The sequence below is a fragment of the Odontesthes bonariensis genome, chromosome 8 (genome assembly GCF_027942865.1).
Source record: "Odontesthes bonariensis isolate fOdoBon6 chromosome 8, fOdoBon6.hap1, whole genome shotgun sequence".
In the NCBI taxonomy this organism is placed as follows: domain Eukaryota; kingdom Metazoa; phylum Chordata; class Actinopteri; order Atheriniformes; family Atherinopsidae; genus Odontesthes; species Odontesthes bonariensis.
This window is the reverse complement of record NC_134513.1, coordinates 7,480,958-7,499,139: the sequence shown is the minus strand read 5'-3', so window position 1 is coordinate 7,499,139 and position 18,182 is coordinate 7,480,958. Positions and strand designations below refer to the sequence as shown.

The 18,182-nt window shown below is 38.2% G+C and overlaps 1 protein-coding gene across 1 annotated transcript in view; it reads right to left on the bottom strand.

The window, feature by feature from the left end:
* nrip2 (nuclear receptor interacting protein 2) overlaps nt 1-18,182 on the bottom strand; it is a 30,472-nt gene continuing 12,290 nt past the window's right edge. Inside the window, exons 2-6 of the mRNA XM_075471506.1 lie at nt 12,152-12,466; nt 6,975-7,057; nt 6,319-6,425; nt 3,710-3,762; nt 1-2,411 (exon numbers count right to left, since the gene is read on the bottom strand). Of these exons, the coding sequence (XP_075327621.1) occupies nt 2,295-2,411; nt 3,710-3,762; nt 6,319-6,425; nt 6,975-7,057; nt 12,152-12,466 (675 nt within the window). The 3' untranslated portion in view covers nt 1-2,294. The remainder of the gene's footprint in view (nt 2,412-3,709; nt 3,763-6,318; nt 6,426-6,974; nt 7,058-12,151; nt 12,467-18,182) is intronic.

Genomic DNA, 18,182 nt, shown 5'->3' with positions numbered 1-18,182 from the left:
TAGCCAGAATACATATTTTATTAGGCAGAGAAAATACTGTTTAGAGGAAGAAAAACACCAAAAATAAATTTCTTTCATACATCAATTTCTCTCACACGGCATAAGAAGGTCACTATACATCAAAGAGAAACAAACTTTGCGACGTGTGGATGAATGCCAAGAATTGGTTACGTGGGTAGTAAATTGCAGTAAAAAGCATGGCATGGCTCAGGTGTTATTAAAGCAGAGCTCAATGGTAAGCACTTCCTGATCCTCCACATTATAAAAGCTAACAATAGAGGCAGGGGACAACATAGTGGGGGCGTTTGTTTGTTTTAGTTTTTTTTTCTCCAGTGATGGACAAAGCAGCAAAGAAGAGGTGTCGAAGTTGGTAACAACAGGTGGTAAAATAAAGTACATAAATAAGACCGGTTCTCTGAATGCAGATGAGCTTCGAGAGGAGGCCTCGGCACTGAGTTCAAGTGATTCAAATCTCCTGAAATAGGCAGAGAGGGAAGGCAACTGGGGTCAGCTTTTGGCAGCTTGTTCTGTTCGGAGCTCAGTAGGGGAATATGTGAACAAATCCACTTTTTCCCATGTGAACCAGGAGTCGGTACAGGGCAGAAAACCCTGCTTTGACTCGTAACACACACATGCACACAAAAACACACACCGACCAGCCCCGTCAGACTTTCAGCATTACATAATCTGACTAGTACACTACATGCAGACTTATACAAAAGCAGAACTGTCCAAATCATGCAGATGGAATGTTTTGATATTTTTTTGTTTTGTCAGAGTCTAACCCAGACATATTTAGCTGGTTGACCAAAAGACTACCGTACTTTACTCTTTTAAAAGGGATTTAAAGGAAACTACAAATGTCAATCTAGGCCACTGTGACAGGCTGGAAAGTGTGCTTTTTGAAACACAATCACATCATTCCTCTGATGAGAAAAGAAAGAAAGTAGGCGCTTTACAAAGCTCTGTATTAGTACTTAAGAAACTGTGACATTGTCTTCAGAATATAATCTGAGGTGAGAATCCATCCTTTTCTCTTACAGAGGCGGCCTGATCCTCACCTAATTACTCTTTGAACATATTTGAGAAGGCATCTTATGCACCAACACTTTAAGTTGACTCTTGTAGGAGTAATCAGACATTTTGCGAAAAGCGTTTTCCCCAAAATTCTCCTTCACAACTCGTCACACACCAATGCTGATTGATCGCAAAGAGACGTGTCCCGCAAGTTGGGAAAGAGAACAGGTTGCTTTCCTATTGATGACGGTGATAAGATACACAAACTCACTCATTTATCGTCAGTGCAGGATGTTTAAGCCAGTGGTTCCCAACCTGTGGTGCAACTGGAACAGATTAACTAAATTTTGGATGGAAATAGTTGTATCAACTGAATTGTTGAAGGAATTATGGCAAGGGGATGAACGACTGGATTGAAAATTGACATATAGCTTAAAAAAAAAACAAAAACACGGTTTATATATTTATATGTAAATTAGAGCTGACAGAGTACTATAACTTGTTGGATAGATACATGGGGACCTATCACACAAAACTGGATGGGAACCACTGGTTCGATCCAACCTGACATAAATTTCAGGTTGTTTTGTTGCAGGCCCTTATGTGCCTATTAGTCTACCTATCATCCTGGAGCTGTAACTTTCTTTTCTTCAAATCCAGCTTTTAGATTGAACATCTCAGTTTTTCTACGATTACTGGTTACAATTCTATAATGTGGTAGACAACCCGGCTTTAAAAAAAAAAAAAAAGGCTGATCAGCTTTGTAAAAAATTGTTAAATGTTAAGTATAAATGGTGCTGCAGGTTGATTTTCTTGCAGTTGATTGTATGTCCTTGAATATAAAACTATTTCTGTAGCTACACTGAAATGATTTAGATTTGTAATTGACCTTTTTTTTTCATAGGACATGGCATAGGACAGTCAAAATCACAAAATATTCCACCTAAGTTTATTTTAAATTATAATCAAGGTTTCCCTTTTACTCAGTGTACCCAAGCAGCACAACAGAGGAATCAACATCATAATCATAGAGTGATTAAACTTACAGAAACTGGATTTTGCTCTGTAAACTAGGCTATTCTAATGTAAGAGAAATGGTGAACATCTTAATTCTGCAAACACAAAGATGTAAACTCGAGAACAACTGAGGCGACTGCTCATCCTTGTTCTGGCAGTTAGAGACACTGTGATTGGACAGTCCAGACACAAACGGCATTGGTCCGCACTGCTGCAACCGGTTAAGCTGAGAAGAGGTGGCCGCCGCTGTCGAGTCGGGCTCACAGGTTCTCATTGGTGTCGTGTTGGCACTGGCTGTCGGTTGAAGGGACCAGGAAGGGCAGCTCCTGGCCACAGCCTTGCAGCTTCAGAACCCGCCTGTCTAGATCCAAGCAACACTGGAGAGGATTCACATGGTGAGACATAATTAGTGCACTTAATAATTCATACAAGTTGCCAGCCTGAGTTCAGGAGACTAATCTGAGCGGTGTGGATTGGAGAGAGTATATATAGTATAGTGTATGTATAAAGTATATACACATACAAATATACTTGTGACAAAGTTGTGAAATGATAAATAGTTTTACCCCTTCAAGCCTGTGAAATATTGGAGTTTAATAGTCTAAGAAGGAAACTGATTTAGTTTGTAGCCTTCAAGGCCTGTTAAACCTGTCATGAATGATCATGATGCTTTTGAGGGGGATACAAACCAAAAATGTACAATACATTTGTGCTGATTCATTCTTACTGAACTCTACACAATACGCAAGTTACTATTTTTCATCTACTTGTCAAATTCAAGGATTTGCTGCTTTTTTTAAATCTTTTATATTAGTAGAAACTGCTACCTTTTTCATTCAACCAAACTCAAACAGCTATCTGAGACATGTCTGTGCAAATTAATCTTTTTAAATGATTTTATAGTTCAAATAATTCCCCAGTACATCAGACATTAGTTTTACTCCAAGATAAGATGTGACAGTAATAATCATTCATGACCCTGACATTGTCTCCGATCTTTACAAATCTCGCAAGAAGGTAATTTTAGTGAAATGAACCGTAGTAATTATACCATTAAAAAAAAACACTCTTCCATGACAGTTTGTCACATTTGTTTTATTCTTTTATCAAGCTCTGAGCTGTGGATGTTTTCATCATTCAGTAATCTCTGATGGGCCTTCAGCTGTTGCTTATACTGGCCACTCTACCTTCTACTTCAATTTTCCCGTTTCACATACATATATAATGAACAAAGAGCAAATTTTGAGTTATGTTTTACTTTACTTCAGGCTTTTTTGTTGTTGTTGTTCTCTAATAGAGAATAGAGGAGCACTATCTGCAAATTGTTTGGTATTCTTTTCTTTGGCTTTTAATGCAATTTTTCAAATGTACACATTAAGAATGTCCACATCACAGAATGTATTGAATCTGCACTTACCTTAGTTTCAGCTGCTCAATGTGCAGCTGATAAGAGGCTGCACTATTTAGAAAAAATACTTTTTTCCTTTCAACAACATTAAGAATTTGCACCTGTGACTCATTTCGTCTCGAAACATTCACTTTTATATAAATATGCTTCTTCTCTCTCTCTCTTTTTTGCTTAAAGGAACTATCTCAGGATAGCAGGCTCTTCAAAGGGCACACACCTAAATATACAAAGCTCACAAAATATTAGCAAAGCAAATGAAGACCTTACTTTAAGTTCCAGGAGAGTCTGCAGACCCAGGCACAGCTCAAACGCCTCATCCTCTGAAAAGAGAAAAGATAAGAGCAGAGGGAACGGAGAATTAAATGAATTATTGAGATGCTTTTGAAAGCAACTCTGACTCCCATTCATTAACACCTTCATCTGAACACGCATAAATTAACTTGAAGTTAAATCATCAGCGGTACAAAAACACTCATTCCTGTGATAACGTTAACTGTTAAGCATATGTACTTGTGAGGGTTGGTGTGAGTTTTTGTCGTGGCAAAGTGCGAAGTTAATTTCCATGAGTCTAGATATGGCGCTGAATGTGTCATTATTCACTGGTGAGGATAATTTATCCTATGTGAACTGCATAATATTAACATGATTTTTCCAGACAGTTCATTTCATTTAAACTTGGTAAGACAGCTATTCATGAAATAGTAAAGTATAAAAGCAAATATTTTTCATTTAATTGGCTCTAATAGCCATGGAGGGGTTCATATTTTCTGGGAGAATTCTCACCTGAACAAAAGGCAAAAGGACAGAAACCATAATCATAAATACCAAGGACGAAGCAACAAAAAGATCAGTCCTTCAAAGGAAAGTGACCTTTGTTACGCCAAAAATAACATCCAATAAATAGCTTCCAGAGATGGTGAGTTATGCAGTGGGACTTAGATGAAAGACAGATTTAATTTTTTGTCTGAACGCGTTTGACCTATGCTTTTATCAGTGACCTCTTATCAACGAATAATTTTGTAAAAAATCTAGAACAAGTTCAAACATGAATTTTCTCAGTGGTGGTTTTTTCTTTCTGCTCCAGGGGGTTGTTGCCTGAAAAAAAATCTGCCTGATGTTGTCAAAATACCGAATGTGCATACCCTCAGAAACAAAATATACAGACTTACTGTGTTACTTTATGAATGAATTACAGAGTAGATTGGCAAAAGATCAACAAACCAGACCAGCCTGAAAATATTAATTACAGCATCATATTGTCTACTTTATTGACCTGTCAATTGTATTTTCCACTGAGCTTATAATGTGTTTTTCGTACTGAAACTTCTCCTACAAGGCAGATGAAATACAATATTTGGTGCAGGAGAGAGTTTTTCTTAGAAAAAAAGCTTAATCACTTCCACTGCACCTAGCATTTATTGTGTGTCTTCTTGTTTTTAGTGAGTGATCTGATGCAATTGGGCAGGCGTGAGTTGCCCGTAGAAAAAAACTTTGATGCTCTGGTGAAACTTTTAGTAAACTGGCTTTAGTGCTTATCTGACATTTTATGAAGATTATTAGGCAAAGAAAAGTATCAAAACATCTTCTACATGTACTGGCACAAGCTTCCCAATCAAACAAATACTAAGTAAGTAACTTTATAATGAATAAGTTTGGAATTTTTGGTTTCAAACTTAAGCTGAGTGTTTCTGATATCTTCTTAAAGGTGCAATATTATGCTACTCTACAACTTGTTCTTGGACACTACAAGGCTAGTTTTACATGAGTCAGAGTTCAAACAAATGCTTATTTGGCTTGTACTCGCACTATATCCAGCCTGTCACTTCATCCTCTATCTGAAACAAGCCATTTTAGCTCCTGTCTCTTTAAGCCCCACTCTTTTAAAACCCAATTTCTTCTGATTGGACAATTTGTTGAAGCCTGTTCGGTGCCTCAAAATATATATATTTCTATCTTTTTTATTCAATTTTAAACTGCGCTTAGTATGAAAATCTGACAGTATAACATTACATATTCAAGACAGAAAAAGAAAAAGCATGATCAGTCCTCTTTAACCTCTAATTTAGTTTAATGCCAAACAAAATTACAGTTTTACAGTATTTTGGTTTACGATAATAAATATCTGTATAATCAGTTATATTTACTTAAATATCTGTTACAGTTGTGTAATTTTGCATATCAATGATGTTTGGACATTGGCAGGCTAAATTCAGTATTGTATTTGCTAAACATCTGCATTTTGTTATTGGTAGCATGTTAGCTGCTGTCAGCATTTTACATCAAAGCTCTTGAATGCCCATTTGCAGCTTTCCAGGGCAGAACGGCTGCACTGTCTGAATGTACTGTTGTTTTCCTCCACCCATTAACTTTAGAATTTTTTTATTCTTCTGCACGTTTCTGGGGGAAAAAAAGTAAAAAAGTAATTTTCATACTTGAAGCTATTAAAACCATTAAAATATCAAAAGGCTCAGCTCATCAAGGAGCAGTGAACCATGACTTTTTCTACCTTTATAGTTTTTTTAATGATTAAGCTTTTAAAAAAACTTTTAGCATTAAAATGTTAGGACAAGCCTTGATTTGTGGGCAAAGATTTTATTGCACCATGAGTGAGTTTTCATGGATGGTTAGCAAGAACCACAGTTAGCATCGTACTTAAGGTACTTATATTCTTCTTTAAATCGTTCCACTATTTATTTTCAACTCAATAACTTCTAATCCTAACTCTTCTGCATCTGTTTTTAAGATATTCTCATCAATATTCTTCAGCAAATCAAAGTGTGTTCATTCAGCAATCTTCAAGTCTAAGAAATTCAGATCCTCTAAATGTTTCTAAGTTACTTCTTTCTTTTATCAGTGCTATAACTGTTAGAACTTACCTTTCACATAGGCTGAACACTGGACAGTCTGCCTGCCCAACTGCAGCTGCAGAGCTGTCACTGAGCTGCTCGCACCGCATGATGAACTGTCCTGACTGGGCACCAGTCTAACAACACACAGAACCACACGCAATCACATCAACTGCATGTTCAATATTTGGGAAATTTGATTTGAGTAGCTGACATAGAAATAGATTTCAGTTTTAATGATCTGCCAAACCTTTTTTATTAAAATGTCAATCAGACGTTCCGGCAGCAAGGATTTAATTTATTTGGAAGAAACAGTACACCAGTTTTAGCAGATTTTACTACTCAGTTACTCTGACAGCTGCCAAAATGTCACATTTTTATTAAGTCTTAATCCAATGTGCATCCACTGATCTAAGACTCAGCTGTAGTTGCCATTTGAATGTATTTTTCAAAGATAAAGGTGACATCAAGCCTGCAAGAAACTCTCTTAACAGCTCATATGCTGTTGTTATTGCATCTTTTACTTTTGAATTGTTTTAGCCTAATTTTGAATTCAAACATATTTCCTCAGTTGCTGTACTTTTCTATCAGTTGGTTCATTTGTCTGTCAGAGCATTGTAAATTGCTTAAAAGTTTTAAAAGATAGCAGGTGATATTTAGTAAATGTGTCCAATGGTGTTTCTTACCCCAGCCTCTGGCAGCAAGAGGTGGAGATGTGGTTTTGTAGGCTACCAGTGTTGATGGATGCCTTGACTTCAGTCTCGCAGCACTGTGAAAAAGACAGAAGGGGGATTTTTGTGTCACAGTGTGATTTTTTTTTTTCCATGTCGCTCTGACGCTGCCACACGCAAGGTTAGTCACAACAACATATGAACACAACTCAGGGCAGCCTTTAAAAACACTGATTTTTCTTCTTTCAAACAAATCCATTCAGTTACCAAGTGCTTATAACACTGCCAAACCAAAAATGTACGTCTATGTTGACTGTTTATCATTTGCACAAAGAAAACAAACCTTTCCCCCCATTAGTGAAACTCTTCAAACCTTGAGTTGATTCATTTGCCTTGATCTGTATTGATTCTGTGTGGCGGTAGACATTTGATTTAGCAGCTGGACACGAATGATAAGAATCTGTGTAGGATCTATGATAAGATGTGTTTTGGGGTTTTAAACTAATATGTTTATGATCATGTTGCTGACTAAAGGTGCTGATTCTTCAATTTGTTGAGTGCACTTTGATTTCCCAGACTCACTGGAGCATGAAATATTAAGCAAGTCATAAATGCACATTTAACACATTGCTCAAACAGCTGCACAATGAAGAGTAAAACATGCATGATGAGATTCATGGTGGTAAAGACTCATTATTCTTTAGATTTTGTCCAAATATTTAGTTTATTTTTTATCATTAATGCACTTAAATTCAATTTAGGTGAAATTCTAATCCTTGCCATGGCTGTATCTGTTATCAGTATTTCTCTCATACCAGTGAATCAGATGTTGTGTTGTGTGGTGATGACAGATAAGTAGATTTTTTTAAAAACGATTTTCATCTTTCTTTCTGTTTTCATAGCAACCCGCTCTCGTAAAGAATGTGTATTAATTTATCCACAACACAAATTTTCTTTACTGTTGTTTTCCTTTTGCCAGTGTTCATGTCACGTGACTGTCTCTTTTCAAATAATAAAACCCACAGCATTAGCTTAGATGGTGGAGGGATGGTGGTGGTGTAGGTCACAGGACATCCATTCAGGAGATGGAGGTTTGTGTTCCATCTGGTCTGTTACTATGTTTTTGCTCATGTTTTCAGCTGTGATTTAGTTCCCTTTTGGTACTGAGTACTGTTAACATTTCTTCATGCAAATTTCAGATGTCGCATTTATAAACTAACTTGATTTTAGTTTGGTTTAGGCTCCAAAGGTACTTAGTTAGCGTTTCTTTGGGCAGATGTTCAGATATATGCTGTACTGAGGGGCAAAAGTAACAAAAGAGGCTGGAAGCAGGGAGGCTAGGGACAATCGTCATAAGTGGAGAGTATTCTTTTATACGGCGCATAGAGATTACATGCTAGAGATGTAAGACAAAAACAAAAAAGCTAGTTCCTTTTTATACTTAGATGTGCATGAAGAACAACACGTTCTGGTTCTGTTTCTCAGCATATGGTTTCTTTAAAGGTCTCCTAGACTTTTTGGCATCTAGTTTACTTATACACTATATTGCCAAAAAGTATTCACTCACCCATCCAAATAATTAGATTTGGGTGTTCCAATCACTTCCATGGCCACAGGCCAATGGGTTGCCCTCAGGAGCTCAGTGAATTCCAGCGTGGTACCGGATAGGATGCCACCTGTGCAACAAGTCCAGTCGTGAAATTTCCTCGCTACAAAATATTCAGTGACAGTAAATATGACAGTCAACTGTCAGTGGTGTTATCACAAAGTGGAAGCGATTGGGAATGACAGCAACTCAGCCACGACGGGGTAGTCCACGTAAAATGACAGAGCCGGGGCAGCGGATACTGAGGCTCATAGTGCGCAGAGGTCGCCGACTTTCTGCAGAGTCAATTGCTACAGACCTCCAAAATTCATGTGGCCTTCAGATTAGTTCAAGAACAGCAGGTAGAGAACTTCATGGAATGGGTTTCCATGGCCGAGCAACCGCATCCAAGCCATACATCAACAAGTGCAATGCAAAGCGTCGGATGCAGTGGTGTAAAGAACGCCACCACTGGACTCTAGAGCAGTGTTGACGCATTCTCTGGAGTGACGATTCACGCTTCTCCATTTGGTAATTTGATGGAGGAGTCTAGGTTTGATGGTTGCCAGGGGAACGGTACTTGTCTGACTGCATTGTACCAAGTGTAAAGTTTGGTGGAGGGGGGATTATGGTGTGGGGTTGTTTTTCAGGAGCTGGGTTTGGCCCCTTAGTTCGAGTGAAAAGAACTCTGAATGCTTCAGCATACCAAGGGATTTTGGACCAGTTCATGTTCCCAACTTTGTGGAAAGAGTGTGGGGATGGCCCCTTCCTGTTCCAACATGACTGCGCACCAGTGTACAAAGTAAGGTCCATAAAGACATGGATCAGCGAGTTTGGTGTGGAAGAACTTGAGCCTGCACAGAGTCCTGACCTCAACCCGATAGAACACCTTTGGGATGAATTAGAGCGGAGACTGCGAGCCAGGCCTTCTCATCCGACATCAGTGTATGACCTCACAAATGCGCTTCTAGAAGAATGATGAAAAAATTTTCCATAAACACACTCCTAATCCTTGTGGAAAGCCTCCCCAGAAGAGTTGAAGCTGTTATAGCTGCAAAGGGCGGGCCGACGTCATATTAAACCCTATGGATTAAGAATGGGATGTCACTTAAGTTCATATGCGTGTAAAGGCAGATGAGCGAATACTTTTGGTATTATAATGTATCAACAATCTCCTTTGTTTATAGTTTCCTTTCATGAAAAAACACTTTTTTTTCACACAACACAGTTGTTGTGAGACTGGGTTGTTAATTGCGGTGTTTTCATGAGTATGACTTTTTCTGACTAACAAAAGAGAAAATGTCCACTGCATGTAGTGAAGAGCCTCCAGGAGCTCGTTTAGCTTAGTTTAGCAAAAGTCTGATACAGGAACAGTCTGACACTGTCTAAAATTCAAGAATACTCATTCACTAACATGCACTAACACGTTTGAAGCTTACTCAAACATTAGCAACAATTTTAAAAATCTCAAGTTTTCTGTGTATAAACGTAATCCCAAAAATCTGCGTGCTTTCCATCATCTTCTAGTCTTCGTGCTAACCTGAGCTAAGTGTCTCATGGTTTTAGCTTTGTATTTTGTGAACATGAGGCATGGGGACATGAGAATTGTACTATTTCCTCATTAACACCCAGAAGATAAAAAAAAAAATCAACCTAATGTTCTTTGTAGATATATTTTTATTAGCCTGTCACAGTTGTTCCTGTTTTTTCAAGCAACAGCTAACAGGCAGCTTGACCTTATTTCTTCTAACATTTGCTCTCTTCTTTATCTGACAGTTGCTCTGCTGCCTGCAGGGCACTCCATGTCATAAAGAGATGTTTTCTCTAAAACTCAGCAGACTGCAGTGGTCTGCAGAAATGGTTGTGTCACCATTCAGCATCCTCAGTCGCTGTACATTGAAAATGATGTAGGAATGAGAAAAATATACCGGACATATGGCTGCTCTGCATGCAACATAAGCAGTATGGTGTCAACACCCCCACACTGTGCATAAATTAAGAGATTTTTCCAGGATAAAAGCAAAACTATAAATCGAGCAAAAATAGATTCTTGCTGAGAACTGCAAGGCTCTGTAAATATGACTTCCTGAACTTTAGTCTGTATTAAACAGACAGCTAAAGAACTGAAAACAACTCAAGAGTTTTATACTATTCCTTATCCTCTTGCTAATATTTTATCCATGTACTCTTCTTTGCTGGCCATCTTCTTATCCCCCTCTTTAAATAAGAAAAATCAGTTTCCATCGACGTTGTTTTGATCTTCCTCTTTCAGCACCAACTGAGCTGCCTGTCGAGTCCCCTTTGTCCTCACAGGCTTATCAGCAGACACACAAACCTGCTCTTTTGTCTCAGGCCTGGTGGCACAAAAATCCTTCTCTATCCCTGAAGTTTAAAAATAGCAGCTGGATGGATGAGTAACTGAGGAACACTGTGCTTTTAATAAGTTGATGATAAAACCCAGTATAGCCCTGAGTGATAAAGGAAAATGCTGAATGCACAGGAAAAGAGGACTACTGATTTTAATCTTCTTCACAGAAGCTGTGCTAATTCAATGCCACAGGGAAAAGAAAATGTTTGATCTAAGTAATGATTTCTCTCTCAGATAGATCATTACTTAGCTACAGCGCTCATTTATTAACAAGAAACAGTGCTGATAAGGAGGTTGAAGTGGAGGGCAAAGTCAAAGTCACATGAGACCAGAGTTCAAAACCAGTAGAATCAACAGTACACCGTTTGAGTTAGGCATTAAAAGTACCTGGTTAGGATTATGAAATCATAATGATTAGGTGTTAAAATACAACATTTTAGCTTGGCAAAGCTTAGGTAACAATACTGACGTCATCGCAATGCATGCCTCGAAAGTTAGGTCAACAGATAGAAAAATACCCTGCAGGTTAAAAAATGACCACATGGGTGTACACTTCTTGTTGAAAACCAACATACGTGACTCCTGATCAAGCGTTAGTATGTGATGAGTTGGGAGTAAGAATGGGATGGTCAAGCAAACTGTACCTTTTCCATTATACCTGAACTGTTAACTTCTCAGCCAACCTACTGGCAGCTCTTCATAGGAACTTTTTTCTTATAATTACCATGCAGATTTAGGGAGAAAATTCTGTGCTAGTTACTAATATTACCAAAAATCTTGGTGACAGAGTAAGCTTTTTTTGGGAGACTAGAAGAAAATTGACACTAATCCTGAAGGGTTAACGAGACCAGTGTTGGGTAAAAGTGGGCTAAGCCTGGTCCTACATGGAGGAAAATCTGTTGGTTGCCTTGCCCAGTTATTTTTACTTTTGTCCTTTTCTTCCTGAAACCTACACAGTTTGGTCATTTCAAGCCTCTGAATAAATGTGGAGGCGTCACCGTGGTTGGACTTTCGATCACTGTGACTGTTATCTGTTGTTCTGATGCTGTCAGACATCTGCTGGGTCCTGAAAAGCTTTTGATCATTGCCAAAGGGAAAGTGAAAAGAAGAGCAGGCTTTAAGTGATGAGTCATGTGCGCAGAATGGTGCTGTCTTTGTATCTTCTCTTGTGTTCAGTTTGCATGCAGTTGAATGTGGGTTAACACGGACAGGCAGAGTATGTTTTGTTGCGAGCAGTACCTTGCATTGAATAATTAAAGCTGTGAGGAGGGACGAGCTGTCTGTGCTCTCCGGCTTCTCAGCCGTCTGCCTGGCTCCAGCTTCACTGTTATCGTCCTCTTCGTCTGATCTTAGGCTGCGTTCGCTTTCCTCCAGAGACTCCCTCTCCTCTGTTGAATCATCAGCTGTGCTCTCGCTCCTCTCTTCAACGTCGACAGGTCCTTCCTTGCTGTCAGCCAGCGGGGAACGAATCCTGGCGCTGAGGTCCCGGGCCTCCCCACGCAGCCTTGTGATGTTTCCCTCCATGAGGCGACGCTGGACAATGCTGTGTGGTTGCTATAAAAAGAGAGAAAATTGATTTCAGATGGCAGGTTTAACCAGCGATACAATCAAGTGGAAGATAATAGGTGTAGAAATTTTGCACTGAAACCAAAAATTGATTTGGACATATTTCTGGAAAAGCAGGAAGGGCAGCTTGATCTTGAGTCAATCAGATGATGAATTAATTGAAGTCTGTCCATTATGCCTCCTCCTGTTAATCTTTTTATTCAAATGAACAGAGTTTAACATTTTTAAGCAAATAATCTTTCCCTGAATTGTCTTATGGCCTAAACGTTTATTCTTAAAGCCTCTTTGAAATAGTTTCCAAACTGTTGATGACAGTGTATATAAAATCTATCAGCTCCTACTTTTTCCAACACCTTTACTGATTTAAAAAAAATACAATTACTTTGCACGATACTATCCAACCTGTTTATTCCAAACTTTTTACATAAAAACATTTGGTTTGGAGGATAACCCTAAATGTGCCAGATAGTCCACTTCAGTTGGAGTACAAGACCATATGCAAATGTTTTCTTCATGATTTTTTGGTTTATCATCTGCTACTTCATCTTTTCTTTCCTGCCCTTTTTTTTTAACACCTGTTTTCAGCTTGGTGATGACTCCTCACCTGTGCTTGGTTTGTCATTTGGTTGGTCATTATGTGACAAGTTGAACAAGAATGACTTGAACAGACTGTGTCAAAGATTGCTTGTGACAGAATATGTAAGAAAATAAGATGCAGTATCTAGGTCTCTTTGTAAAAGGAACGTGTCAGCATAACTCTTGGATCTACAGGCAATCCGCATCATTACCATCTTAACAGTAGTAAAGCATATTTATGCCTGTTTGTTTAAATTTGGATCAAAGTGTTTCATTAAAAGTGCATATGTAGGTATTACCAAACGTAGAACCAGAAGAGTCTGACTCTAAATCAGCGGTCTTTACAAGGTTAACAACACAGTAGGTTGTAATTCAAAGAAAAATACGGACTTTACAGCACAAGTCAAACTGACTTCATCCCTGAAGTCATATAAACAGAGTATGTCAGTGAGGCCAGAACTGAGCGACATCAAATTGGATTTCTCTTCAGCTGAATCCTCAGTGCTGCCACTCTATATTGAATGTAGGTACATAAAGTGTGATGTGGTATATAATGGAAGAGCGAGCAATAACAAGCCTATTTCCTGCTCATGAGAAAAGGCAGAAATGTTCAGCAGCTGAAGAGGGCAGGTTTGAAAAATGAAATAACATTTCTCTTCATGCCTCTTCAAAAGGGACAGGGAGTCGCTATTAGGTTCAATCTCCATTTCAAAACATTCAAGAAAATGTAAATAAAAACAGACTGCAATCACTTGCTATTCTCATAAACCAATATTTTACTCACAATAGAACATCGAAAACTTATAAGATGTTCAAAGTAAAATATGTTACTATATCATAGAAAATATTGGCTCATTTTGAATTTGATGGCAGCAAATTACAGAAGTAATATACAGGTTTACACTCGCACAGCTTCTCTCCCTCTCCTTCCCGCACACGAGGACAGACATTGAACTACAAACTTGTGCTTCTGCGAAAAATTTAGAAGCAATCCAAATTAGTTGAAATCAAGGTTCTATTGTCGAAATGTGAATATCAGTTCAAAGTTATCTGTTAATGCTCTTAGGTCATCACTGTTAGTAGACATAAATTGATCACAACACAAGCCTGGATACACTTTTTGGGGGTTTTACATGTAAACATTTTACTGTACACCTCTATATTCAGAGCTAGTGGGTTGATCTTGTGAAATGCTGAATTAATGTTGAATTTCCACTGTTCAGTCACTGGCAACAACATGTGCCAGTAAATGCTGTCTGGGTCATATTAGAAAATTGTATTTAAGCTGCCTGTTGCTCCATAATCTTGTTGCTGTTCCACCAGAGTCTTTTTACAGACTTTCAGGCTTTGAAAACAGCAGGTCACACAACACCAGCAGAGTCCCTGCATTAGTAAAACAAAGGGCTTTTTCTTTCTTTTCTTTGGTTTTCTGAACACTGAAATCAATAGGGATGTTAAGTGATGTTTCATCATCACTAAAATCATTAAAATAATCTAACAACCTAGGTCAATATATTTACAACGACAACATTTTTTTTTTCTAGTGAGAACTATGTGATGATTAAGACCCAATTTTAAACCTTGGCCCTACATTGGTACTAGAAATGGCCCTAAACACCATGGTTGACGGGCTGGTAAACGTCCACTCTCTGAACCCCAATTGCAAAAGGGCTCCTTACTTTTTGCAAAACAAATGGGTAGGTCCACATGTTAGGAATAAATTGGGTCGAGATTTAGTGGAAACCCTTCAAAAGGACTGAGTAACTGCTTTAGTAGCCATCAGTGGCATTTATATAACCACAATGACACAGCTGAAGGATCTTGGGTGAATGCCAGCCTTCTAACGCTTGTCAACATCTGCCTTCCTGTTGCTCTCAAATGTACTGTGTCTCCACAACCTGTTGTTCACCCCATTACATCTTACCCCATTATTCTTAATGCAATAACAAGTCTGGAGTTAGCACACATTGATAGAAAGTGGTATGTTTGTCCATTTCACCATGTTCTTTCTGATGAAAACAGCCATCGAAATGTTGTTGTAGCTGATGTCATTTTGATGAGCAGAACAAATATCTGAAAGTGTACAGGTAATAGAACTGAGTTTATGGGTTATTGTGCACTGTCACAAATGCTGACAGAAAAAGCTCACTGTCTTCTGTCTATGAAGGAACTTGGTTGAGCAGCTTTGATGCTTTTATTCCTGTCAAGAGAAAACTTATACAGACATGATGGCATAGAAAATATTGACCCTTTCCAATTTTCTTACACACTGATGATCATCACTTGATGTTCTGCTCTGATTAACACACCAGCAGCAATGATAGATTGTGCTGTTAGAACATTCCTGACTGGAATTTGAATGAAGATGGAGATGATTTCATGGACCGGAAAGCACAGATGGAAATGGAAAATCAATTGAAAAAAGCATCACAGCCCAAGAGATGAGGCTGTATAACTATAATTTTTTGGTCCTACACGTCCATGCACGAATGTGAACCTCAATCCAGCACTGCAGAGATCCCTGAAGAGTCAACGAAAGACCATATATTCCCCTTGAATAGATTATTGAAAACAGTGAAACAGACTAGCTTTCTGTTGTAGATTGTTCATATTCACAGTTGTGTTTCTGTCAGTCTGGCCTTCACTACCAAACTGCAAAACATCAACACTTCAATCTAATAATTGCCACCCTCTGTGAGTTCGGCTCAGCCTCCTGTGTGAACTCCAGCTGAGTCTGAGCAGGCAGTGATGGTGGCTTTCTCTTCTCTCTTGTTCTTATTATTTCATGTCATTCATTTCCTTACCCCGCACCTCCTTCTTCACTACATTTTTCTCTTATTCCCTCCTCTCTTATTATTCCTGGGGTTTTTTTCATCAATTTTTCCTTTCGTTCCTTTGTTCCTCTCAGTTCCTTAAAATCAGTTTTTTGTTTTCATTACATGTCAGTTTTCTAATGCTCTTTCCTTAAATTCCTTACAATTTGTGTCGTTCTTTTCCATTTCTTTTCTTTCTTTCTTCTCTCTTATTTTTTTACCTGATATTTTTCTGTTGTGTACGGTCTGCGGTCAATGTTTCTATTAATGTTCTTTCCCTCATTTTACTCCTCTATTTGTTTTCCTTCCATTCTCTTTTCACTCATCTATTTTCCTTCTGTTTCATTTTTTAACTTTTCTTCTTCATAGCTCTACGTAAAAAAGGAGCTTTCAACAATTACAGTAACATGTCTCCTTCAGCATACTTTTTGCAATCAACACAAATCAAAACAGTTTTTGTGCCTTCTACTGAACGCGCTGATTCACAGAGAAGCTCAAACTCTTGATGTTGGCCTGTTTAATTTTTGGAGTTGTGTGAAGTACTCTGATGGGGTAGCTAAGCTAACAGCTAGTCAGAAGTGGGCCAGAGATGAGCAAATGTTTGCCATCTGAAACAATTCACATCTCATCATACAGTTGTTTACAGTTTTTTTCTAATATGAAGAACATGCATGTTTCTACTTGTGATTGCTGCTCTGTCCTACCACTGATCAGCAGTGTCATGCAATACCACAGACATTCTTCAGCTGAACAATGTCTGGTGCTTAACTGAAGTGGGGTAAATTCTCTGTGAACATCATTCACTTACATTTAAGTTTGAGTTGTTTCAACAGCAGAACGTTTGCTCCTATGTTTCTTCATTATTAATAACTCTTGTCTTAGCTTCCTGTCAGAATTACCCCGTTTCTCCAAACAGAGAGTGTTCTCACTGCTGTCTACACCATGTAATTTCACAAAGTACCACTTTAAAGTACCTTTTAAAAAAAGCTTTTAGAAAAACAAAATATCATATCTTATGGTGATGATAAGAGAGGGAAGTAACCTTACAGACCATTTAAAAGCACAAATAAAGACTGTGTAACACAATGATGGAAATGGCAAATGTAAAAGCTGGCAAACATAAAAGGATAAGTCTAATCACCTTAACAGCAGTTATCCTCTTAGACAATAATGCCCCACAGCTAAGAGCTAAAACACCATGTGAGTCAGTCAAAGAACAGAAAATATCATTTTAATGAAAATGCTTATTAAATCCGTCTCATCAGACTCCACAGAAGTAGAAACGTAATCTGACACAACACAGTTTTAGCTATTAGTGTCGCCATTTACCTTCTGTTGGGTGGCCCTGACTGCTGTGGAGTCAGCTGTAGAGCAAATCAGCTCCACAGCTGCACTCTTCCAGGAAACACTAGGTGTTGCATACATAATAGTTCAGAAGCGTACAGGAAAAGTTCCATTTTACCAGATGCATTTAATCTGTGCTTCCTCTCTCAACAGATTTCAGAGTTGAAGGGATGACACAGAGAAGAGGTCTGCACACCAAAATTAACATTCCACTCTGTAACGGGTGCATGAAAAAGCTGCTTAAATCCAATGCGCATACATTAGCTTTCAAACACAAAGAGACTCGAGGAAGACCCGAGCACAGCTAACCCTGACCCAAACACACCTGAGGACTACTAAGCCCGACAATAAACGCAGTCAACCTGAACAAACCCTAACAGACTGAACACCTGCTGTTAACTTCTTCAATATATTCTTTTTGTCAGCTTCTCAACCTTTAAATATAATACTGAGGCAAAAAAATAGTGTCCCTCAGTTTAATACCTGTAACAAACTGAACTGCTACTCTAAAAATGATGATCATCATCAGTTGTTCTTATCTCATTCTGTCCTCTTACTCTGTATTGATTTATTGGTTCCAGATGGAGAATTGAAATCACCTGCTGTTTATCACGAGGAATCAATTATCAGTTGCATATTGGTAGTTAATGAACACTACATTCATTTGAATTTTATTTCACCAGTTTTCTCAAATTTAACAGAATAGATAGAGAGCTATTCTCAGATTAAAACCTATGTATCGTTTCATATTATTCTGACATTTTGTGATTATCATAGGGGTACATTGCAAGGATTTTTAATTCTATCAGTAAATTAGTTAAAAGCCAAAATGTGAACCAATTTAAAGTGAAAAAAATACTTGGCAGACAGAGGATAAGATCGGAAATCCCTGGCAACATTATTCTTCCTGGTTACATCTTCCAGTGCATCATGAAAACATGATTACAAAACTTTTAAAGGATCATTACCCT